The sequence below is a fragment of the Balaenoptera physalus genome, assembly GCF_965194825.1.
Source record: "Balaenoptera physalus genome assembly, contig: HAP1_SCAFFOLD_784, whole genome shotgun sequence".
In the NCBI taxonomy this organism is placed as follows: Eukaryota; Metazoa; Chordata; class Mammalia; order Artiodactyla; family Balaenopteridae; genus Balaenoptera; species Balaenoptera physalus.
The window spans coordinates 19,494-45,238 of NW_028125992.1; the positions used below are offsets into that span (position 1 = coordinate 19,494).

The window sequence follows — 25,745 nt, forward strand, 5'->3', positions numbered from 1 at the left end:
TCCTTCCCACTCAGTGGGCCTTCGATATAAAGTGACAGGGAGGTCGTAGGACCCGTCCAGGTGGACTCCCCAGGATGTTTCCCGAGAAGCGGCGTTTGCATCCCAGCAGTAGCTTTCCCACCCCTGCCCCGCGGAGCACCAGCGGCTCTGCGCAGCCCGGGCTGGCGACCCAGAAGGCGCGGAGACCCCGCCCACCCTGCAAGGCCCGCCCGCTCGTCCCCGTCCCCGCCCCCGCCGCGGCCTCCCATTGGTGGCCCGGTGTGTCAGTTGACGAGCGGGCTCCCGGGGCGGGAGTGCAGGCTGCGGTCCCCTCCCGGCGCCTCTATCGCCCGCCAGCCGCAGGGAAGTGAGACCGGGCGGCGGCCGGCGGCCGCTGCCTCTGACAGACCCAGCGGTCGAGGCTCCGCGCCCATCAGCAGCCCGCGGCCGCCATGGCGGCGCGGAGGAGCCCCCCGCGGGAGCGGGAGCGGCAACGACCTCGCGACCCCGCCGCAGGTGGGCCCGGGGCCCGGTGGGGCGGGGCGGGGGCCGCGGGCGCCCGGGACGCGCTCGCCCCCGCCGGCCGTCGGCGCAGCCCTGGGTTGGAAGGTTCGGGGCCCGCCATCCCAGGGGTGGGAGGTCCGGGGCGCCCCTGCCCGGGGCGGGGAGGGGGACGGGCTGCAGGGTTTGGGGGGGCCGTCGGGGGCGGGGGTCGCCCCTAAGTGAGGAACTGCGCCGTCGGGCCGAGGCAGCGAGCGACCCTCCGAGGCAGAGCAGGCGGGTTCCTGGAAAGAGAAAGCGGGTCCTGCGGGCTGGGATGCGTTGCGGCGGGGTGGGGTGCCCCGGCAGCGGCTGGGGTCGGGCCCTGGCGCCCACGAGCGCCGGTGTCCCCTTCTCGGTGTCCCCTCCGAGCCCTTGATTGTTGTCGGAGGGAAGTTGACGGGTTTCGCGCTTTGCTGGCAGAGGATGTGGCCCACACCTTCGCAGCAGTCGAGACTCGATGAGCAACAGAGAAAACTCTGGCTTTTGAAACAAAAATCTCACCAGGGACAGGAGCGGCAGCCCAGTATGGCACAGGTGGCCGAGGTCGCCGCGTGCCACCTGTGTCGCGGCGTCTCTGCCCTCTGCGTGCGTAGCTGGGCCCTCACCGGACGAATGAAGGGTGCTTTCCTTGCCATGCTTCCAGCCCCAGGTCTGAGGAAGATGATCTGCTTCTCAGCTTGGAGCACATTCCCGATTGTGTATTTCCCTGGAGGCCACCCCGGGGGTGAGAGCCCACGAGTGAATTTGGGGAGCACGCCTGTTCCAGGTGCCGCAGCGTCAATGGGAAGTTACTGAGCAGTGCTTCTTAGTCCGGATTCTTGGTCCCAGCAGGAGCTTTTGATTCACACAGCAAAGTGTCGGGTGTGGTGAAAACAGCCCGGTTCTAGGAGACAAGACGTGAGTTCTAGACATCCTTTTGCCCAGGACTGCGGGCCTCGAAGCTTCTGGGTCCTGGTCCATAAAATGAGGGCACTAGGCTAGCTGATCCATAAAGCCCCTCCCAGTCTAGAATTCTGTGATTGACTTATATCCCACTCTCAGAAGTTTGGAGAATGAACTAATTTTCAACCTTTCTGCACCTTGGATTCTTATAGAATTAGCCAAATATTTCCTGGGGGTGTATCCATCTGAACTTTTTCATATGTGATTTTCTTCCCTTCTCCCTGTGTTGTTTCGGCAGAGCAAAGCTGGAAGCGGAGGTGGGGCACAGCTGGGAAAAGCTGGCTGGGGGGCGCCGAAGGGTATCTACTCTGGGCTTAATGTAATTGTCAGGAATTTTCCCTTCCAGTGCACCAAGTTCAAGGTGTGCCAGCACTGTGAGAGCAGAGAGAATTCTTTCCTCAGCTTCAGCCTAAAGGGAAACATTTTCCCTCCTTAAAAAGCAGTTTGAGGGCTTAGGAAAAGGAAAACCAACACTGCAATTGAAAACACATGCCCGCAACAGAGCCTACAAGAGAATGCTTACAACCAAGTGGTCCACAGTTGCTATTTTTTGCCAGCCTGTTTTGTCACTTTTATACTTCTACTCTTACGTTTCTGTGAGATGGATTAAATAGCAAATAAAGTGTAAATTTTGGCACCATGTGTTTTAGCTAAGTAGAAATTCTTGATTGGCACAATGACTGAATTTGAAAGTGACCTTTCACCTGGCTCCCCGGAGCGGGTGGGTGCTGTCCTATGTGTCTGCAGCCCCCAGCGTTGTCCCTGCCACAGTAACAGTGGGTACTGGAGCTCTCTTCACGGTGCTGGACACGGAGACACTGCCCATAGTCTTATGTAATCTCTACAACCACCGTCCTGTGATGCTCGGAATGGTCACGGAATTTCCTCAGAGTTTCCAGCTAGTAAGTGGTGCCGGGATTCAAGCCCTGGCAGCCCGGCTCCTCCCGCAGCATGTTCTTAACCATCGCCCGCTTCTGTCTCCTAAAACATTCAGGCTTATACCTGGGAGCACTCTAGGTTCCAAAGGTACCTCATCACAGTTAAGCTGTTCTAAAGCAAAGTTGGCTTATCAACTTAATACCATCGCTGTTGCTCAAGGGAACTCACAGGTCTGTGTGCGGGAGAAAAAGTCATCATTATCGAGTTAAAACTTCCTACACGTGTGTTTCTTTATACGTGGCTCTGAAGTCTTTATGTACCAGTTAAAGGAGTTAATGGACTATTGTATCTGACCTTTCTCTCCTGCCCACTTGAATCCTCTGGTCCATGTTCAGTTACTTAGGACAATCTGTTCTCAAGACGGAGGTTATATACACATTTATTGATTTGTAATTAATTGAATGGAAGAACACTTAAATGTCACGTTACAGTAAGTCAACAGGGAAAAGTTTTGGTTTATACACTCATTTTTCCAGTGATCTTTTGTTCTAGTCATACTCTATTTTTCTACTTTTTCATTTAATTGAGCCGGAATAGACAGAGGCCATCATGTTTAAAATAAGAGGATAATAAAATGTTTATGTTCATTTCTAAGGACCCTTGTCTGTTAGTACTGTTGCTGGGATTCCCAGGTAATAAACAACAATCCCAGAAACTGTAGCACGTAAGATGCTATGCTCAATAAACCTCTGAATTAAGAATTTAATAGTAAGTCTTTCATTGTTGATTTAACCAGGTGACTCTGACTTTGAGTTTATGTGGAACTGTTGGATGTTAGTTACATAGTAATTTAAAACACCGTATTAGCTCTTTCTCTGCTTGCCAGTGTTATTGATTTTTATTGACTATTAGTTAGGGTTAGTCTTCTGGCAGAGGGAGTAATAATGTATCGATAATTGGAAGTTAGCTTCTCAAGAGTCCTCTCCCAACTTAGAAGCAGAATCCCAGCCCTCTTCCCTGGGCACCAGCAGCTGCCCAGATACCTGGGTTTGGCCTCTTGGGTGGGGCCTGAGTGCCTGCGGCCCCCAGAGCCACAAGATGCCTTCCCGGCCTGGCCTGGCCTGTGGGGCACCCGTACTCCGGGTGGGCTCCGTGCCGTGGGCCCACCTCAGAGGTCAAGCTGGACGTCAGATGCTGAGGCCCAGGCGGCCAGAAGGGACCCAGAAGACCTGGGGGTACCGGTCTCGGCCTGTCAGACAGGCTGTCCTGGAGGCACTGCCCAGATCTGGGGGGGCCAGGAGCCCAGGACCACCCCTACCCCTTTTTGTAAATCTTGTTAAATGTAAATCAAATACAGCTGTCTTTTTCACTGAAAGAAAAAAAAGTATCCTGCCTTCTCATGTGCCCATTACAGTGGACCTGAGCTCCTGCTGCCCCCAGGCGTGGAGGACCTCGTGGGTACAGGCCAGTTCCCAAGTGGCTCAGGAGCGGAGGTGGGCAGGGGCGCGGGCTTTGAACCTTGTGTGTCTCTCCCCTCAGCCGGGGCAGAGAGGGTTCCCCGGAGCGTTGTGTCTCCCAAGCTGAAGTGGACTGAACTTCTTCCCTGTAAAGAGAGAACCTTTCCCTGGGTCTTAGAGTGAGTGACAGCAGGCACATCGTGGTTATATTTGTTGATCTGTGACAAGAAGACCTCAACTTTGCTGTGAGATCGCTAAAGTGACAGGAAAACTGAGTGCTCTGTGTCTTCCAAATCGCCTGCCAGGATAGGTTGAAATGCTGTGGAAGCAGCAGAATGGCTGAGAGGACAGGGGAAGTGGAAGAGATGGCCAGCCAGGCCGGCGTGGGCGAGGACAGTCAGTCACCACCCAGATGTGAAGGGCTGAGTGGCACTGAAGTCAGCGGACCCCATCAGCTCTGTGTCATTTTACTTGGTATTTAACAAATGAACTGGGAGTTCAGTTTGTAGCTAAGGCTGGCCTCGAACCGTGAAATGCAAACGTAGCCAATCGAATTATTAATATAAATGTTGGGTCCCTCAGTTTTGCACCTGAAGCAGTGCAAGACTCGGGTGCATCGATTCCTTCCTCTGAAATCTGAAATAAAGAGAAAAATCACTCAAACTGAGAGTTTATTAGATCAGTTTTATCCACGGTGTAGCCCTCTCTTGTTTCTTAAACATTTGTTAAACTCAGTTTGGGGTACTCAGCTGATTGTCATGACAGAGGACTGGTACGGCCACTGCTTATAGACCTACCTTGTACTGCACTGTTCCTCATGCTTGGATATTCCAGCATCTTCTCCCACATATACCTCACTGATTCATTCAAAGTTTGGAGCCTGTAACATGTGATGGTACAATTCTCCTTTCCCTTCCCGCTCCCCCAGGCTCCTCAACCTTCCTCTTTTATTTCTTGCTGTCATTTAGAAACTGGGGTCCCAGACAAGCCCTTGCGGAAAAGGCTCTTTATCAGAATTCTGCTTTCAGGTCAGCTGGTGTAATAGACCTGCAGATCTAAGCACGCATGTCTCGGGTGGAGTATTTGCTGGCATTTGTCAAGGTCTCATGTATCTTCTGTACACGCTCAGGCATCTTTCCTGTAGGGCAAGTTTTGAGTAATGTTTTGAGTTTAGTTGAACCTCAGTTGTTTCACAACTACTTAAAATCCTGTGCCTGTACCACAGCGTGACTATTCCACTAACATAACTCTGAAACATGTTAACATAAAGAGGCATTTGGAGGAGAACGGTGGTGAGTGGCCTGGCCTCCTTGTGTTTGTTTATAGGGGAGGAAGATGAGGTCCAAGTTGCTCGACTGTCTAGGACCAGACCTGGAGCTCAGTTCCTGACTCCCTGGGGCCTGCTCATTCCTCTACCCTGAAGCCATCCCACTAGGTGACCGCTTCACAGCCTCACTTCCTGCTTTATATTTACATGAGTGTATTTAAGGGAAGGGAAAACAGAGTGGTGGCTCACCATTTCTTTTTTTTCTTTTTTCTTTTCTTTATTGTTTTTTTGCCACACTGCATGGCTTATGGGATCTTAGTTTCCTGACCAGGGATTGAACCCGTGCCCCCTGCAGTGGGAGTGCGGAGTTCTAACCACTGGACCACCAGGGAATTCCCACACCATTTCTGACATGCATGTTAGAAGTCAGAAGGGACCAGCAAGAGAGAGGCTGTTAGGCAGGATTAGGTATGGTGGAGTAACAGAACAACCCCAAATAAGTGAATTAAGTTTATTTCTTTTATGGCAAAGCTCAGACATGGCTCCCCAGGGCTGGCATGGGCTCCATAGTGTCAGAGGCCCAGGCTCCTTCCACTTTGTTTCCACCCTGCAGGGGTTTCACGCCCACAGCTACCTCCTGATCCAAGATGGCTGCTGAATGTCAGTTATCACACCTACATTCCAGCTAGGAGGGAGGAGGGAGGGCAAGGAGTACACACCCCTTTCAATAGAACCTTTTGAAAACTGCACATAGCACTTCTTGGCCAGAATTCACTTACAGGGCTATACCCAGCACGTAGGGAAGGTGGAATGCCAGCCAAAGTCAGGATTGTATTCCTGTGGAAGAAGAGAGAAGAGATACTGGGGTTGGCTGGCAGTCTCTGTCGTGGAGACAGGTGGACTGGATTCTGACTACATCAGTTCATCTTCTTTATTCAACAAATATTTATTAACTGTCTACCGTGTTCCTAGGGACCGAGAAAGCAGAGAGAAAACAGACACAATCCCAGTCCTGAAGACATGCACCTACACAGGGAGACAGACACTAACCAAACACAAACACAGTTGTATAAACTGTGATGCGTGCTGTGAAGGAAGAGGACACCGTGTGCTGTGAGAGAGTGTAGCAGGGATGTGACCAAGCCTGGGGGTTGGGATCGGGTCAGAGAAGCTTGGCCCCAGGAAGTGACATTTGAGCTGAGAGCTGGAGAGTGAGTAAAGTGAAGAGTATTCCAGATGAGGGAAGAGCACGGGCAAAGGCAGGCCGGGAGGCAGGAGTGAGCCCTGATGGAGGAACTGAGGGCCGCCAGTCATCTTGGAGCAAGAGGAAGAGGTGGGAGAGTAGGGAAGAGTCAGGGTCAGACCAAGGGGGACCCTGGAGGCAGGGTGAGCACCTGTCCTGGTTTGCCTGAGACCAAGGATGTCCTCAGACGAGGAGCTTTTCAGCACTAAAACTGGGGGAGCCCCAGGCAAGCCAGGAGGAGTTGGTCAGCCTCCCCGGAGGTCACATTAGTAGTTGGGTTCCTTTATTATTAGTACTATTTTTTTTTTTAAATACCACAAACAGTGGTTTTTTAATTAACTTATTTATTTTATTATTTATTTTTGGCTGTGTTGGGTCTTTGTTTCTGTGCGAGGGCTTTCTCCAGTTGCGGCAAGCAGGGGCCTCTCTTCATCGCGGTGCGCGGGCCTCTCACTATCGCGGCCTCTCTTGTTGCGGAGCACAGGCTCCAGATGCGCAGGCTCAGTAGTTGTGGCTCACGGGCCTAGTTGCTCCACGGCATGTGGGATCTTCCCAGACCAGGGCTCGAACCCGTGTCCCCTGCATTAGCAGGCAGAGTCTCAACCACAGCACCACCAGGGAAGCCCTGGGTTCCTTTATTATTAATTTCAGCAAAATTCTTTTTTAGGTAGGCATAGATCCCAGCCTTGGAAAAATAGCAACTGACTAGTAAAAGTAGCCCCTCACCTTGGCCAAAGGGAAAGAGGCACAGAACACAGGCAGCACTTACTGGTAGTTGGATTACACGACCAGTGAGACTTTTCTTTATCTGTCACGATTTCCCCGAAGGGTAGTTTTGGAAATCAATAAACGTGTGATAGTATATTTGAGCTAACAGAAGCAGCCAAGGACGGAGGAAGCCCTGACTCCAGAGTAGTGCGTCTCATCGCCGGTGATACATTGGAATCACCTGGGAACTAAAGACAAGACTGGCGCCCAGCCAATAAATAGATTCTCCACAGGTGGAGCCAGGGCAAGCATGGTTCCGTCTCGGTGGCAGCGCCTCCCAGGCCTTGGTTGCGCTTGAATCGCTGGGGATCCTGTAGAACACAGATTCTGCTTCCATGGGGCCCGAGGGTCGTCCTTCTGAGAGCCCCGCTGGTCAGGATGTGGCGCATCCCTAGACTTCGAGTACGATGCTCTGTAATGTTTGGCCAGTTTGTTTTGAAGCCTCTGGTTTCTTTTCAGGAGAGCAGATCTGAAGGACTGCGTAAAGGTAGACAGGGCCGCGAGGGGTAGAGACTAGGGGAGGGGGACAGGGAGACCTCCGCCCTGGGCTCCCATCAGTGGTGGGCCCAGCCCGACCTCTCAGTTGGTTCCACCAGTGGCTGGGGTTACGTGGTGAGACCGGTTCCTGGTTATGGGAAGACCAGCTCTCCGAGGCCTCTGGCTGGGATGGTGCAATAGGCGATGCCCCATCACTCTCTCACTTGTTTAGAGGCCTTTCCAGATGACTCTACTGGCTGCCAGGATATGGGTCTTTCCTATAAGCAAGGAAAGCCAGAAAGATTTTTGCATAAGAGATGACACATCCATTGAATATAAAAAAAGATACAAAAAACAAACCAACAAAACACACACACCATTGGCTTCAGAGTGGAAAATGGCATTGGAGAAGGGAAGCCAATTAGAAGGATGAGTAACCAGTAGCGACAGAGGTCAAATGATTCTGGTTAACGGAAAAATCACTGTGTGGCGAAAGTGGCTTGTCTCAGGGTGTACCTTATTTCTCTCTTGGTCACGTGTTCATAAATGATCTATTTTGGGATGTGGAAGACAAGCTTAGTTTTTAAAGGTCTAAGAGTTGAGAGAGGGACCGAGCACCACGGAAGCCATGACAGGTCAGAGCAGTGAGCCAAGTCCAGTAACGTGAAATTTAGCAGGGATGTGTGTCAGCTCCTGGGTCTAAAATGCACAGAGCTTGCACACGCGATCTGGATAATCCCTTGCTTCCCTTCCCAGGTTCTGAACTAACTGAAAGGTACACACGGAAGTCAGGGAGTTTTTAAATATCGGCTCGGTGATAAAATCCCTGTGTCTTAGTCATATGGCCAGATGGGCTTGCAGGCAGTGCCTGAGCTGTACTCTCCCCTCAAAGGTCAGGCCTCTCCCCCAGAGAGACAGCAGCCCCAAGGGCACCTCTCGGCAGGCAGGCAGATCCTAGTGGAGAGGAGGGGGCTGAGCTGAGCAGAGGGTCTTACACCTGCCATCAGGTAAGTCTCCCTCCCTCAAGAAAGAGGGAGGGGAGAGGGTAGAGGGGTGGAGGCCAGTATCAGATCTCCAGGACAGTTCTTCCCCCTGGAGGTTTGAGGACAGTGGGATGAAAGCACCTTTTCTCTCTCCCCCTTCGGCAGATGGGGAGATGTGCTCCAGCAACAGGTCTAAACGGCTTTAGGTTGATGGCAGGCTGAATACTAATACAATCGCAGGCTGCATTAGTGTGAATGTATCATCTAGACAGAGTCTGGCCAACCACGGCCCACAGGCCAGATCTGTCCCACCCAGTTTTTATATGGCCTGTGACCTATGAATGGTTTTTACATTTTTTAATGGTTGGAAAAAAGATCAAAAGAAGAATACCATTTCCTGACATGTGAAACGTATATGAAATTCAAATTTCAGCGTCTTGTAAAAAAGTTTTCTTGGAACACCACCCCGCTGTGTACTGTCTGATGGCTGCTTCCCCTCTGTCGGGGACGATCTGAGTGGATGGGACGGAGACCAGATGGCTGGCAGTGCCTACAATACTCTCTGACCCTACACAGAAAACTTGCTGACTCCCGATGGAGCGTGAAGAAGTGGTCACGTGGTTGAATTCTCTCCCGCTTGGGTCACACTCAGGGCAGTGTGTTCTGACCTGCGGTCTCACTCTGAGTGTGGGGTGGGTCCCGAGAAGGGTGACCGGGATAATGAAGAGACTACCCCCCTGCCCCTCGCCACCAAATCATGTCGAGTGAGGCCTGGTGGAGAGAAGGGGGTGTGTCTGATCTAGAAGAGAAAAAGGCACAGTGGGAATGACAGCTGCCTTCTGAGTTCATGCTTGTTAATTGTTTTGCATTCTTGGAAGAGAATTACTCAGCAAGGGCAGTTGGGTAGTTAATTCAAAGGGCACTGACCTTGGGTCAGAACACGTGGGTTCAAGTTCAGGCTTCTGCTTGCTTTCTCTGGGCTTCAAAGATGAAGTGTGCGTGTGACATCTCATCAGGTGGCCAGGTCCGCAGTGAATGAAGCTTCAGCTTTCACCTCAGAAATGCTTTCCAGCCAGTGGGGGGCGCAGTCATGAATCCACTGAACCGGAACCCGCGTGCAGTGTGGACGGCGTGTGTGCGTGTGTGTGTGTGTGTGTGCGTGCGTGCAGGGGGGAACCGCGGGAGAGATTCATTCTGCTTGAGGGGCTGGTGTGACTCAGGCCTTGGAGAACCAGTGGGTTTCCAGCCCCTTCGGCCCAAGCATCCCGTGTTTCTGTCAAAGGTCTAAAAGGCTGTGGTGTGGAGGAAGAATCAGACACGTTCCTCGTGACCCCAAGCAGTAACGAGTCAAGTGGTGGTGACAGCTCTGGTCACACCAACCTCTTGCCTCTTTGTTGAGACAAAGTGATTCATCTGAGGTCCTGCAGCTGGAAAATGGCAGAATAAAGACTGGGTCCCAGGCTTGTTCCGCCAGCCCGCCGTCTCCACCAGACCAGGGACAGGGCGTCTGCCTGGCTGGGTACAGTGACCTGGAGTTCTGGGGTCCCCGGAGCCTATCCGCTTTTGTGCTTCTGTAGTTGGGTGGGTTTTAAACCTCTGCCACATGGTTAGAAAATTAAAGTGATGGGCGGAATTTTACACACCTAACGCTGTGCCCAGTACCTGAAAATACCCTGAGCTATGATGTTATTAAAAACACGCACCCAGTCCCCTCAGTGTTTGGCAAGGAGCATTTCCTCCTGTGTTTGCTGACTCTTGGTTGGCAGGAGCCTTGGGTGAAGCATGCCCAGTCCTATGGGATGTGGGATTGCGCGCGTAGCCTTGATAAGTTGGTTGCATGACAGGGCTACCCTTGTGTGTCTCGCTGGTCATGACTTTCGAGATAAAAACTTTCGCGTTGGTGGTTCTCTTCCTCAGTGATACTGATCTCGTAGTTGTTGGTTGTAGAACTCTACTAAGTGGGAGACCATGGTTTCTTAACTGAGCAGGATTAATACCTGAAGTTCAAAAGTGTAGAAAGTCTTTTGACCTCACCATTTCAAAGATTTATTAAGAGGATATTTGTCCTCTTTCCCACATAGGTGATACAAAAAAACCCCCAACTAACCTATGGTTTTGCATGAGCCAAGACCATTTAAACACAGCCTTTCACTCCACTGTGCTGACTTTTCTCTAGGAGTCTCCCATTTGCTCTAAATTATTCAGAAGCCTTGATGACCTAACAGGATTTGTTCTGTATGTTTATCGTTCTGTTTGCTTATTGCTTAGTTTATATGTTTGGACGAATGTACCGTATTTTGCTTTATTCTCGAGCCTCTGAGGTTCTCAGAACTCCGCTCTGAGAGAGATGACCCACCTGGGCATCCAGCATGAGGGCCTCGTGTTATTTTGTGTCTCGGCCGGACCCCGACACCAGGACGTGCTAACCTGTGGGCCTGGGCAAGCTGACCAGTAGCCTTTCCTGACAGCAGGGCATCTCCCACCAGACCAAGAGCTCCCTGGGGCCAGAGCATGTGTGTTTTCAGTTCACTGCCTGCCAGCGTGGCGCCCAGCCCAGGGTAGGAAGAAGTAGCATAACCGAAGGGCGAGGGGCAGGAGGGAGGGGGGCTTCCCGGGCCCCTCCCAGTCCACTGTGCCACGTGGCCTGTGTGTACTCCTCTCTGGGGCACCCCCCTCCCTTCACCACTCCTGCCACAGAGAAGGGGCACGGCCGTCCCGGGCCCTATTTGCTTCCCAACCCATCCATCTCTCTTGGCCACTCTTCCTACCATCTCCTGCTAATCAACCAGAATATGGCATTGAAGCTGATAGAAATATCTGTTGTATTTATTATATTAAATTTAGCATTTTTCACCTTAAAGTTTTTAACAAGGTGATTTTCCCATGTGATATGTCTCGCTGCCCCTGCTGTCTCCAATGTGGAAATTAGATCGCCTTTGCCGCCTGTTTAGCTCAGGCCTAGGCTCCGCCCCGCGAAGCCCGCTCGCTCGTAGCCCTTGATCCGCCTCCTCTGCCGCCGCCTCTGCTTCAGGAGAACGTCAGCGGGCCGGACCCGGGGGCAGAGGAGCCGAGCGTGGAGCGAGCTCCCTGTGCCGCTGCAGCCCCAGGGGCGGCCTGCGGGGAGGCGGGCGCGGCAGGGGCCGGGCTCCAGCCGGGGCACCACTGCAGGTGTCGCGGCGAGCCAGACCCCGGGGCTCTCCCTGCGAGCCAGCCTGAGGCTGGGGCACAGTGCTGTCAGCGTGATCACTCGGTTTCCGGCTCCTCTGGGTCTTTTAAGTTTTGTTTTCAGGTTTGTTTTTTTCTTTTTGGTTTCCTGTTTGAGTGTTTGAATTATTTCAGTTTTGGTACAGTTTAGAGAACGGAAAGAAAAAGGCTAAGTAGAGTTTTACCACAAAAAAACAGTGGCTTTTAATGTTTTCAGTTCCAGTCAGTGGTCTCATCTGCCACATGTAGTCTGAGTGATCACAGATCGGAGTTTAGTGTCGCATGGCCACACTGCTGGCTTCAGGAGGTTCTGGTGTCATTACCCAAAGGACATCGCAACTACCTAAGTGTTACCTCGGATTGTGTGGATTGAGGTCTCAGCAGGTGGCAATGGTGATGACTGGGGGGGTGTGTAAGACCTAGTTCATCCACTTTCCGCTGTCATAGGAATGCCTGGTGCCTCACGTATCACCTCATTTCAGCCACCACCCAAGCGGTCCAGCCCAAAAGGGTTAAAAAGAAATTTCGTTTTTATCTCTTGATGAGCATTCAAAAGGATCAAATCCATAATTCCTGGCAACGCTTGTTTTCCGCCTCTTCGTCGCCAAAGCCACCCCTCGTCCCCACTCCCCTTGTTTCTTGCCCTTGTTCTCGCTCCTCTGTTTATTATGTTGAAAGACTGACTCCATGGTGGTGGGACTTCTCTCTTTTCCTGTTAGTCCAGGGGGCGCCCCCCAAGGCCAGCTCCCCGTTAGGCAGGGCACCGGGTAGGGGAGGGGAAGTTGGGCGGGCTGGTGCTGACTTCTCCCTGGCCGGTTGGCCGAGGGGGACCCCGGGAAGATTCTGACATGGAAGATCTTATCCCGTCTCGGCTGCTTTGGGGGAAATGAGATTTGACTCAGGAGATCATCAAAGCTGTGATCATGATAGTATTTTGCTGGGTGCCTCATTTATGGCGTTCTCCTCCGTGTCTGTTGTTTTGAGTTGTAATCCAGTTATTGATACATGCAGGAGAGATTTTTTAAACTCTCTTTTTAAAGAGTCTGGATTCCACTTGCTGTAGCAGAGCTGGTTTGGGATTCACTCAGCTCCATCATTCAGAGGCAGGGTAGGCAAGTGGGACAGCGTCCAGCTTCCGCATCGCATTGCCCCGTGTGTTTGAATTCTAGCTCTGCGGCTTATTTCATCGTTCTCTCCCTCGCAGTGTCCTCAGGTGATAAAATAATAATGAACATGTTTTGGGTACTTGCCGTGTGCCCGGCCACGAGCTCGGCACTTTTCCCAACATTTCCTTAAACCATCCCGCAGCTCCAAGGGGGCCTCCGTGTTACCAGCGAGAGGAGCCCCTGAGCCGCCCTGCGTCCCCGGCGCTGGGCTGTCCTGCTGCCCTCGTTCCCGGGGTTAAGGGACAGGCACGTGGGGGCATGGAGTCACCCACCCCGTGTACTGCAGGACCAGGGCCTCCTTACGCCACTGCGTTTCTAGGAGCAAATGAGACAATTTCTGTAAAACGATTGCCACAGGGTATGGCACATAGCAAAAGCTCAAACTGTAGCTCTTTTGAACTGTCAAAGCCCCACTCCTGATAATATTTTCATACGAAGTTATGTGAACACCTCGGGGTTGTCTCTGAGCCGCAGCCCACTCCCCTGTGACCTCCTGAGTCCCGCCTCCAGGCCGCTCCCTGGTACCCACACCAGCCCCCATGATACGCTCCCTGGCCCTTCTTGGCTTGAGTCACTTGACCAGTACCTGTGGGTGCACTGAGTAGAGTGGATACAAGGAGTTTAGGCTCGTATTCTTGGTTTGCATGGGAAGGGGGTGTTGAGCCCTCACATGTTTTTTTCTGAGAAGTTGATCATATCGCCCTTTCTTGGGTTGGAGGTGGGTTTAATTTCAAGGATTAGGGCAGTAGGCTAGGGAAGTGCGTGTGTGTGTGTGTGTGTGTGTATGCGCGCGCGCGCGTGTGTAGGTGTGAGGAGAACATAATCTGCGGTGGGTCCCCATGGAGGCCCTGGCAGCTGTCGAGAGGCCTCACGCTCAGGAGAAGCCCCTATTTCAGGGGTCTCGAATCAAGTGCCCCGAGGGGCCGGGCAGTATCTTTTAAGAATGCAGCCCGTCGATTGGAGTCCGTGTGCGGCGGGTGAGAGCAGTGCCCCGTGGAGGGGCCAGCAGCCAGCCCCCAGCCCTCCAAGTGCACGCAAACACCAGGGTGAGCCGGTGGGGAGCAGGCAGATGCTCTAAAAGGCTCTTCACAGAGGAAGAGCTGTGAACGTGTTACTGCAGTGAGGAATCATAGCCGGTCCTGGGGTTTAGGGAAACGGAGGCTCGTACATGTGGCGGGAGTGTCAACTGTTTGAGGGGGGCACTTTGGCAACGTCTGTAACATCTGGAAATGTGCACACCCTTTGACCCAGAGTTTCCTCTTCTAGAAATTATCCTAAAAGATACCGTGAGTCCACGAGGACTGTTGGAGGAAAATGTTTGTAAAAGTGAAAAACTGGGAAACAATCCAAATGCTCGTCAACAAGGCAGTGATTATGTACACATATGATGCTCTCTCTTTATACTAAAATATTATACATTCTTTAAGAAGAATAATGTAGACTTTTTAATAAAAGTCTGAATTATAGATGCAAAGGCATTATAGCTTACGTTTTTAAGCAATTCATTAAAAACTTTGTACTAAATATCTAGTAGAAGTAAATACATAATTAACAGCTAATCAATTGTTTTAAACAGGTAAGTACCTGCTTTTGAAAATGTACTTTTCCAGTAAAGTGTACATGATGTCTCTCTGCCTCTTACAAGCTTATTTCTCAGAGCTGCATATGAATGTACAACAATCTAAAAATAAATAGTTTAATTGAATAATAAAAAAATGTACTTTTAAATAATTATAAACATGCATATTTTTATTTGTTGGTAACTTTATTTCTTTATTTGCTGGTAAATTCTTTCTTTATTGAGAGTATATATATTTCTTTATTGAGAATGTATAGCAACTTTACTGAGATACACATATCAAATATCCATACGATCAAAAATGCTAAAATTGTAGATTCCGAATCCAGGAGGCTTTTACTACAGTTAATCATTGGAATTTTACTAAACCAATGTGCCAGGGAGGGAACTGTTGCACAATGAACCCCAGGAGGTTTGGCCACCATTCAAAAGTTCTCTTCCTCATTTGTACTTCAGCATTTTACGTGTTCAAACATAATATAATTAGGAATCTGCTGCACATAGTAAAATATTGCAAGTACGTAGTTTGGGCTCTCCTGGCCTGTGAATTTTCTCTCCTGTCACATCAGGAATCGTAGTGTACCCTGTAAGCTGCACACCTAGCTCCATCCACGACTATTCTAAGTGGCCCACTTTCTGGAAACGATGTCTCTGTGCCTGCTGTCTGAGTCTCGTTCTGTGCGTTCAGATGATGGCATGTGTTACGGCCCGTAATGACCTAAGAGTATCGCCGTGGGCAAAAGTGGGTGGTGGCCACACGGCAGGAGACGCCCCTGGTGTGACTGACTCCTGTGGGCTCGGTGCTGAGCAGACTCCCTTGGTCATTCTTGGATTTAACAGATATTCTACACGGTGCAAGGCGCACTGTGCTGGTTCTTAAATGATTTCATTCCATCTTTCTCCAGCGAGGTCGGTATTTTCACTCCCATTTTACAGTCAAGAAAATTCAGGGTAAGAGAAATGAGGTGTCCCACAGTCAGACAGCTGAATAAGTAGGAGAAACGGGTTTTAAATTCAGGTCTGAGGGATTCCGAAACCCACGCTCTTTATGTGCCCTGTTCCTCTTGAATTCCGTAGAACAAAGATATCCTCATATGTGACACTGATTATAGGAGAACTAGGTGTTTCTTTAATTTTTAGATTGAATTTTCAAATGCTTTAAAAAATGTTTATATAAATCAATGATAGACTCTTTACAGGTAAAATTATCCAGTGTATCTTTTTTTCCCCCTTAAACAAAGCAGGCTTGTGTAATTGTGATGTATATTTATTTTATTTTTTATTGAAGTATAGTTGATTTACAATGTTAATTTCTGCCGTACAGCAAAGTGACTCAGTTAGACACATATATACATTCCTTTTTATATTCTTTTCCATTATGGTTTATCGAGTATATTAAATATAGTTCCCCATGCTATACAGTATTATTATTATTATTATTAAATTTTTGTAGGAAATGACCAAGTTCACTCCTGGACGCTCGTCACCAGCCAAGCCTTAGATGCCGCGTGGAGAGTAGCAAAGGGGTCAGTGACGTTGGCAGTTTCATTTCTGGTGGGCACCCTCTGCTACTTCAGAAGGCTACATTTATATTTAGGGAACTGGCTGAAAAGGTATGTGGCTATGTCATCTTTAATTTTCAAAAATGCCCTTGCTGTTTAAAATAGAATTTTGATATTATCGTTCCCTTATCTTTTAGGTGGATTGGATATCTGCAGAGGAGATTCAAAAGTCAATATTTTCATGCATATGTTTCCTTATTTTTAAAGTGCAGAGAGGGTTCAAGAAGGGAAAGGAAAGGGAAAATTCACCACCTTGTATCTTTGATTTGGTTCAGGGAACCTCAGCGTGGAGGCAGAAGTTGATATACTCAGTTATTGTGCAAGAGAATGGAAAGGAGAGACACCCCATGCCAAGCTGATGAGGAAGGTGTGTCTGTTTATACAGCTCGTGGTGGGTGGAGAATTTGTGTGTAAAAATCGGGAAACACGCATTCCATTCTGCTTTACCAAATGTGGCACCAGGAACAACCGTGGCTCTAATTAAAAGCCAAACAGCTGCTAGACATTGCGTTCAGGCCTTTCACCTAGAGCTAGTGCCTTCGAGGACTTAGGTAAATTAGGCCCGTAATTTCAGGACACTTGAGCGTTATACCCTTTTCAGCTCCCTCCTGGCCAGGCCTATGAACACATCTGCAAGGACTGTCCTTGAAGGGATTCAGGCACCTTGACATAAAACATTTTGAGGATTTTTAGAACTTTCCATCAGACCAATCTTGGTAAATATTCCCAGCAGTGCTGTCCAACCTTGTCACTAGCTAAAGCCAAAAAAAAAAAAAAGAGAGCGAGAGAGAGAAGGAAAAAGAAAAGTACATTTAAATGACACTTTAGCATGGGCTTAAAAGTATATATAGTATTTTTCACTGTGTTCAGGTTGTAGACATCATCTCCCCAGAATGACATTTCCCGGCTCTGGGCTTCCAGGAAGTTACCAGCTAAAATAGCACGACATGGACTCCATACACACAAAAGTCACTTGAAAATTACACGTGTTCGCATTCATAATTTATAATTGTTTTGTTTCTGTTGTCCGCTTTACTGGGGAGTAACACCTTGCTGAAGATGCAGTGGATTTGCTTTCTTTACTCTCTCGTCCAGTGGAATTAACGACAGCCTCTCCTCTCGTGCTCATAGGCTTACAAGGAGCTGTTTTGGCAGCGGCACATTAAATGTGTCCGACAAGTAAGGAGAGACAACTACGACGCACTAAGGTCGGTGCTCTTCCAAGTCTTCAGCCAGGGCCTCTCTTTCCCATCCTGGATGAAAGAGAAAGATATTGTGAAGGTACGTTCTCACACCGGAAGTTCGGGAAAGGCCGCACTGACGGGGACTGCAACACAGGTGCTCGGGGTCTTCTGTGGGTGGCTTTGTGCACAGGGCATCAGGAGACTGAAGGTCCTTTAGCCCAGTCCTCTGTCTCTCATGTCAGTTTGCAAACAAATCATCTCAGAAGGATAGTCGCACTCAACTGTGTTTGTTTTTAATGCCGGCATCTTTTCTTGAGAAGGGCATCTGTCCTTTATAAGTTAGGTGGTCTGCTAAAATTCACTTTTCTACTCTATGGTTATTTGAGTGTTGACAAGCACAGTGTGTAACCTCAACCCCAGAGAATCCCTCGTATCCCTTTTTGTCAGTCCTTCTCTCACCCCCAACCCCAGGCAACCACTGATATGTCTTCCATCCCTTTAGTTTTGCCTTTTCCAGAATGTCACATAAATGGAATTATTCGGTGTGTAGCCTTTTGAATCTGCCTCTTTCACTTAGCATAATGCATTTGTAGTTCATCCATGTTGTTCCATGGATTTGGAGTTCACTCCTTTTATTGCTGAATGGTGTTCCTTGATATGAATATAACATATTTTGTTTATGCATTCATGAGTTGAAGGACATCTGGATTGCTTCCAGTTTCTTTATTTATTTGGTTGCCCTGGGTCTTACTTGCGGCAGGCGGGCTCCTTAGTTGCAGCTCGCAGGCTTCTTAGTTGTGGCATGTGAACTCTTAGTTGTGGCACGCATGTGGAATCTAGTTCCCTGACCAGGGATCAAACCCGGGCCCGCTGCACTGGGAGCGCGGAGTCTTAACCACTGCGCCACCAGGGAGGTCCCCAGATTGCTTCCAGTTGTTGACAATTATGAATAAGGCTGTTATAAATATTCCCATACAGGATTCTGTATGAATGTAAGTTTTCATTCCTTTTGGGTAAATACCTAGGAGTGAGATAGCTGGGTCACATGATAGGTTTATGTTTAACTTTATAAGAACCTGGCAACTCTTTTCCAAACTGGCTCTGCCATTTTGCCACCAATAACGTATGAGTTCCAGTTGCTCCACGTTCTCAGGTTTATTGTTTTGTTTCTTAGCCATTCTAATAGGGGTGCATTTGTGTCATTGTTTTTTGTTTGCATTCCCCTAATGGGTAATGATATTGAGCATCTTTGCACGTGCTTATTTACCATCAACATTACCTCCTTGGAGAAGTCTCCATTCAGATCTTTTGCCCATTCTTTATTAGGTTGTTTGGGTTTTTTTAATATTGAGTTTTGAGAATTCTTTATATATTCTGAATACGAGTGCTTCATCAGCTATGTCATTTGCAAATATTTTCTCCCAGTCAGTACCTTGTTTTTTTTCATTTTCTTAACAGTGTAAAGCAGCACAGTCTTATGAATAACCTTAATTTTTATTTGAAAGTAGTATGCCTAACCACAGATGTACATTTAAGGATGGAGGAGCAAAGAAATATAAAGTATTTGCATATATGTAACTACACACGGTCTATTTCCTTAACATCTTCCGTTTGGAGCTGTTTTTATTGGTAGTTTGATTGCATCTAGCAGTTAAGTGTATGCTGTGTGCCAGCCCTGCTGCTAGTTGCTGAGGACAGAGAACTTAGCCGAGGCCCTGGGCTCCACAAGCTCGGCTGGGTGGGAAAATGTATCAGACACCCACAGTGGATCAGATTCCTACGTATTCTATAATCTTATTTAGTCCCAACAAGAGTCCTGCAAAATGGCTAGTACTTGCATTGATTTCTGACAAGCGTCATTGTCTCCATTACAGTGGAGATGAGGCTGAGAGGTTACATAACCAGTGCTGGTTGAGCAGTCTCTCAGCAGGCGAGTGACAGAGCCAGGTTTGAACCCCAAAGTGCATCCTTCTACAATCCACATTTCCCTGATGTACTGTGTCACTCTAACGGTGCTTGGTTAAAAATAATTTCTAAAGGGAGATACCTAGGAAGTTCGGGAAATGTTTTATCCAAAAAGATTGTTTCTGTAGACGTAATCTTCATTTAGGTTTTCATCAGTTGTGAAACTGTGAATTAAGATGATCCAAATCACTTAAATCCACAAATCTAAAACAAGACTATACGTTTTTACTTAACTGTTGTTACAGTCTTTTCAAATGAAGATTTCTGAATGAGATAAGATTATCTCCTGTGACATATTCCAAATTGTGTGTCAGACATGTTGAGATACTGATCACTGTTGGCATCTACTTCCTTTTCAAGCTTCCTGAAAAACTGCTCTTTTCACAAGGTTGTAATTGGATCCAGCAATACAGTTTTGGTCCTGAGAAGTATACAGGTTCGAATGTGTTTGGAAAATTACGTAAATGTGTGGAATTATTGAAAACACAGGTGAGTCTTTAGGGGGGAAAACTAGGAATGAAAGCATGCATCCCACACGCAGCCCCTTTTCTGCATGTCAGGCATGCCCCTTTATGTCCCGCAAGTAGGAAGTGCAGGCAGAAATAGTCTTCTAGTAACTGACCATTTCCTTTCCTGCTCTTCTTTCTCCTTCCAAGTGATGAACGAGAGCAGTGTTGTTCTACGTGATGATTAGACCTATTACGGGCTAAGAGGGCTTTTGTGGACTGGTCAGAAACCTTAACAATCACGTACCTTTGTTGTTTCCCCAGAAAAATGCGGTGCAAGGTCCAGACAAGGCACTGGGAAATGCCCTTCTGAAATGTGCCTATTAGTAACTTGGGGACTAATTTGACTAAGATTTTTTTCCCTGCACTTAATAAACACAGATTTTAGATCATTGAAATGAATCCTCCTTGGGAAATACCATTTTTGTGCCATGGTTTTCTGATCTGTAAAACTAAAATATGAATAGTCTCAACCCTGTACAGTTATTGTAAGGATTTAATGAGAGAATGCACGTAGATTGCTTTGTACCCCACCCTGGCACACAGTGAGTGGTAAAGAAAGAATACTAATTAGTACTGTTCTTCACTGGAATGTCCTTTGTGTAACCCAACACCCTTAGAGGCAGCTTTAGGAAACTGACTTGTTTAGTATTTTACCTAGTAGGTGGTGCTTTTTTGAAAAACTAGTTTAAATGAAATATTTTGTTATTGTAAAAGTAATAAGTACTTAGGGTTAAAAAAATCAGTGTCAAATGATATAAAATGAAAAGTTAAAGTTCGACTCCCCTCTATTAATCTCTGGTTTGTTTTATAAGTACTTTAAAAATTATGCAACAGTGTATGTATTCACCTTTGCCGTTTAAGTTTCACTTTACATCTGTGTTTGCTTTTAGTGGACTGAATTTAGTGGAATTAAAGATTATCACAAGCGAGGAAGCATGTGCAACGCCCTTTTTTCTGATGCTATCCTGGAGTGTAAACTTTACGAAGCTCTGAAGTTCATCATGCTCTATCAAGTCACTGAGGCTTATGAACAAATGAAGACCACAAATGTCATTCCCAGTCTTTTTCGACTCCTGTTTACCCGGGAAACCTCTTCCGACCCTTTGAGCTTCATGATGAATCACCTGAACTCTGTAGGTGACACGTGTGGACTAGAGCAGGTAAATGGGGCAGAAGAATCGTGTGTGTTTGATGAAGGACGGTGCTGGCAACACCTGAGCACATAGGTGTTTGTTTGTTTGTAGTTTGCTTTCAGCCATGATAAATCCAGCTGCAAAGAGGTGGCGGGTGGGTATGAGTGCCCTCAAATGAGGAAACGAAGAGTGATAAACCTTCCTGCCCGGTGCTGGCTGCTGCGTCTTTGCAGCCCTGTGGCTGGCGGGCGGCAGTGCTGGGAGCGTTCCTGACCTTCCCGCTGCCTCTCGGGCGGTAACAGGCTTTCCCACAACAGAGGTTACCCAGGAGCAAGTCCAGCTGCAAACTGAGGCAACATCTGGGAGAGCATTTGGCTACTTAGTGCAGACAAATAGAAGTTATTGAAATTTTAAAAGAAGTCCAGACAATGCTTTTATTTCCCCATAGAAAAGGGCTTTCGTTTTGCTTTGCTTTGCTTTCCTTTCCTTTCCTAGGAGGTGCTCAAAATCATCTGACATTTTAATAAAAATTGATTTAAAACGATAAAAAAAAAAAACCGTTCGAAAAACAAACAGTGTAACTTTTACTGTAAGCATTCCTTTATTAGTTTTTTTTTCCAGGCAGCTTTCCCTGTGATTTCTTCACGCTACTCCCCAGAGAGAGAAATTTCTCCGCTTGTCCCCTGCCCTCCGCACCGCGGACGTTCGTCCCCAGCCCCGTGCCCACTCCCTGGTCCATGTGTGGGTCTGTCAGCAAGTACATCGTCATCTCATGAGCTGCAGAAGAATACTCGCCCTCCGCTGGTGAGAGGTGGGAATTTGGAAATGTGTATCTGTGACCTCTCTTTCATCTCTTCCCCAGATTGATATGTTTGTACTTGGATACTCCCTGGAAGTAAAGATAAAAGTGTTCAGACTGTTCAGGTTTAACTCCAGAGACTTTGAAGTCTGCTACCCAGAGGAGTCGCTCAGGGAGTGGCCGGAGGTCTCCCTGCTGACTGAGAATGACCGCCACTATCACATTCCTGTCTTTTAAGTCTGCCTGGACCGGGCACCAGCTCTCGCCGGTGACAGTGGTCACACTTGCAAGTAATGTTTGTTTCTAGAAAAGCAAAGCTAGTATTGCTGCCACTGGAGGAATCGGGACCTCCCTTTCCAGGATTACAGGTACACTGGACGGAGACCCACGTGCCTTCCCTTTGTTTCCAGTGATTTCCTCCAGAGCCCCTGCACTAATGTATTTGTGGGTTGGTGGTTTGACCTTGTTTGTAAAGGCTCTGGTCATTTCACCCACAACAGAGCACAAGGACATTTAGTTTGGGAAGAACAACAACAGGAAGAAAGCGAGAAGAAAACAAGTAGGGGAAAAGGACTAAAGGGAAGGAATTTCTTTGTCTATAATCTTTATGTTCTTTGTTAAGAATCTTATCTTTGACTGATTTTGGATCTTCATAAACATGGCCTTATTTTATAAGCATTACCTTCCCAGGAATATCTATGGTATATTAATTTTCCAGAACCATTTGATTAACTTTAAAATTGTGTGTGTGTGTGTGTGTGTGTGTATTTACACTCACACACACATAAACATGTATAATTTTATATATATATATATCTAAACACATATGTACACATAGCCACTACTTTGTAATGTTGTACAATTTGTTTTACATCTTTTTTTTTTTTTTTACTATCGCATCTGGCTAGTTTAATATGTTTTATATAGATCAGAGATCAGTTCTGTAGATTAAGGCAGCTGAATGACAATCATTGTACTGTCACAAAAATATTAAACGGTGTATTTAATGTGTATTTACATGTGTATTTAATGTGTGTAGGGAGAATCCTGCCTCCTAATCCCCAGAACCTGTAAATATGTCGGGTCAAATGGCAAAGGAGAACAAGGCTGCAGGTGGAATTAAGGGACTAATCCACTGACCTTGAAATAGGGCGAGTAGTCTGGGTTCTGCAGGTGGGCCCAACATAATCACAAGGGTCCTTAAAGTGGAAGAGGGACTTGGGAGAGTGTCAGTCAGAGGGAAATGTGAGGTCTGGAAGGACAGTCAGAGACAGATGCAACACTGCTGGCGTTGGTTACTTACAGCAGATACAGGAAGGAAGTTACTGCAGTTTCAGGAAGGAGCCACAAGCCAAAGAATGTGGGTGGCCTCTGGAAGCTGGAAAAGGCGAGGGAACAGATTCTCCCCTAGAGCCTCCAGAGGGGAACGTGGCCCTGCCAACACTTTGATTGGAGCCCAGTGGAGCCCGTGTCAGGCCTCTAGCCTACAGACCTGTAAGACAATAGATGATATGCTGTTTAAGTCGCTAAGTTTCTGGTAATGTGTTACACAGCAGCAGTAGACAACTAATATACTCAGGCTAACTAGCTTTTGGTCATCTTTATTTTGGAAATACTTTTTCAGTTTATTTTGGTAATCTTTATTTTGGAGGTACTCTGCTCATCTGTTTTGAGTTTCAACAAATGTTGAATACAAAATAACCTTTAGAATCTTGGCTAATGATCCACTACTTCACGGTTACACACCCCTTCTAAGAACGTCTTAACGTGTTTGACGCTAACGTTTTCTCACATTTCCATATTTTACTGTAAATAAAAAAGAGGTATGTTAAATGCTGTGGTGTATGAAAATAACAATCAGATTCTTCTGTAATGGGGACGATCACCTGTATAAGCTGTACTGCATAAGCCAGTGCTGTGCCTGCCGTCGTTTTGTTCTCCGGGTGAAGAGCTGCAGAGTAGCGAGCTCAGCTCCAGGGGCTGTGCGTTACCTTGACAGGTGCGCGAAGCAGGAGTTCTCACGTGAGCTCTACAGCCCTTTCCTGCTTGGAGGCATCTATGGCTTTGCATCACCCCAGTCATTTAATTGACACTGTTGCAAGTTATCCCCTTGATGTGTTACTGTGACCAAGAAAAAATGAACTCTCCCCTCTGTGTTCACAAGCAGATATGATGACAGCCTGCAGCAGTTCTCCTGAGACTGACACACGTAGAATTGCTGCTCTGGACTCCTGGCTCCACCTGAGCCTGTCCAGGTATGTACCTGGCACGTGTGTGTTCCCACTGGCCTTGCATCTCCTTATCCAGTGCAATGATTTCCACATCAATCCAGGACTGAAAGGAAGAACTTTTTCACAGGGATGGGCAGCCTATAACTCTGTGACATATCAACCCATGATGTTTATCCTTAACTGTGTTGGGGGGATGGGGCAGGGTGGGAAAAGAATTCTTTAAAAAGAGGGGCAAGACCAGATTGTGAAGAACATTTTGATACAATGAAAGTAAAAAATAAAGATGACTTCTCAGTAATTGCTGTGTTTTGGGAAAGCATCAGAACAGAAGATTTTAAGGGAAGAGGTACTGGGTATTTTTATGTTTTTAATTCAGTTGTATAATCGAATGTAACAAACTAATTAAAAGGAACTGCATATAAATTAGCACCACTTTTAAATGCCAACAATAAATTGGAAGTGAATTTCCTGTGTGATGCCAACATTTAATGTCTCTCTAACCTTATAGGGTTCAAATGATGAGAGGAATTTTAGCAAAAATGAAAATGTATGCCCTTGTCCTTTTTTGATGTTAGCATAAGTTTCTCTCTTAAATTTTGGCCATGTGTGTCCACACTGAGGGGTTGTATGAATATTAGTACAAGACTGACTTTTTTATTGTGGTAAAATATACATAATATAAAATTTACCATTTTAACCATTTTTAAATGTTTAGTTCAGTGGCATTAAGTACATTCACATTGTGCAACTATTACCACCATCCATCCTTAGAACTTTTATCTTCAAGACTGACTTTTTTGATAAGCAAGTTTAATTCCCCTGCCTGGTACCTGGATTTCTTTTCCTTTTCACATTATCTTTCTATCGTGCCCTTCTAATCTCAGTATTTCCTCCAGCCTTAAAAGACCCTCAATGTAAAGTCCAACGTGAGGGAGGTTTAGGTGACCAAATGAGTCATGCAAATTATGTTTTGCTTTGTCTCCAAAGTAAAGAAATAACTACAGATGGCTTCTGGTTTCATCCTAGGAACACTATCATTTGAAAGGTCCCCAAGAAACTGTATTAGTTCAGGGCCACCTTAGTGACTTGAATTTCTTGGATGTGGGCCTTCACAGCCCTGAACCAAAGTCATTTCCACCCACGGGGGAGCCAGGGGAAAGCCCCAGGGCCTTCTCTGGTGTACGGGAGAGCCCCAGACAGAGCTAGCATAGGTTCAGCCCAGTCTCCAGGAGAGAAGAGCAGCTCAGATCAGGGGCATTCCTGTTAATTTTCCAGGGACTTTCTGCAGATGAATTTTGGATGGAAATATTTGTTTTTGTTATATATCAGATGATTTTCTCATATTTTAGTGAGATCTAAGAAAGACCATTTTAATTCTGTCCAGGCAGGCCTTGGGGAGGAAAAAAAAAATCTAATTTATGAGTACTCTGAAAATGTTGGGAATCCACATTAAAGAAGGTATATGTTTTTTAACTGATAACTGACTTGATATGTGAAAACCTATACAAATAGGAATAAAGGAATGACTAATTCAGAATTAGTTCTCTTAAATAGCAAGTTTCTAAAGCTGCATGATTCTTTGTATAAGAATGTGTTTCACACTGCTTAAGACTATGTAAATTGTTACTGTGTAAATTTTAAATATATATATTTTTATAGATCTAAAACTTTAATGGTCTATTGGGTTGCTTGTCATAAGTTGAATATTGTTTCATTACCTTAGTATTGACTATACTTAGGTATACTTTTCTCTATAGTCACTCAGTTTCCTTCAAATCCTGTTTGTCACAGTGTTTGTTTTATAGTCAGACACAAAATTAAGTGGGTCCAAATGGTACAATCACTTCTATATTATTTGCTGAAAACAGTTGAGTC

At 47.0% G+C, this 25,745-nt stretch overlaps 1 protein-coding gene and 2 long non-coding RNA genes across 6 annotated transcripts in view; 2 read left to right on the forward strand and 1 right to left on the reverse strand.

The window, feature by feature from the left end:
- The first annotated feature begins 332 nt into the window (after nucleotides 1-332).
- Nucleotides 333-24,334, forward strand: LOC309653657 (inactive ubiquitin thioesterase OTULINL-like). Of its 2 annotated transcripts, none has more exons than XM_082478520.1 (8): nucleotides 333-495; nucleotides 15,941-16,100; nucleotides 16,187-16,218; nucleotides 16,325-16,416; nucleotides 17,181-17,330; nucleotides 19,559-19,687; nucleotides 20,598-20,867; nucleotides 21,703-24,334. In XM_082478520.1, the coding sequence occupies exons 1-8, from the start codon at nucleotides 432-434 to the stop codon at nucleotides 21,874-21,876; spliced, it is 1,071 nt and encodes a 356-aa protein (XP_082334646.1). In that variant the 5' UTR covers nucleotides 333-431; the 3' UTR covers nucleotides 21,877-24,334. The 2 variants fall into 2 exon arrangements, with proteins under 2 accessions (XP_082334646.1, XP_082334645.1); XM_082478519.1 differs by having other exon boundaries at nucleotides 21,462-21,785.
- Nucleotides 1,085-2,106, forward strand: LOC309653659. The gene is made up of 2 exons (XR_014259345.1): nucleotides 1,085-1,246; nucleotides 1,703-2,106. It is a non-coding gene; the product is annotated as an uncharacterized lncRNA (long non-coding RNA).
- The window catches only part of LOC309653658, a 51,036-nt gene continuing 46,886 nt past the window's right edge, over nucleotides 21,596-25,745 (reverse strand). For 2 of the 3 annotated variants that reach the window (XR_014259343.1, XR_014259344.1), the window contains exon 8: nucleotides 23,018-23,131. This is a non-coding gene — a long non-coding RNA (uncharacterized lncRNA). Of the gene's footprint in view, nucleotides 21,730-22,942; nucleotides 23,132-25,745 lie in introns of those variants that run through there. The other variant, XR_014259342.1, reaches the window with a different exon arrangement.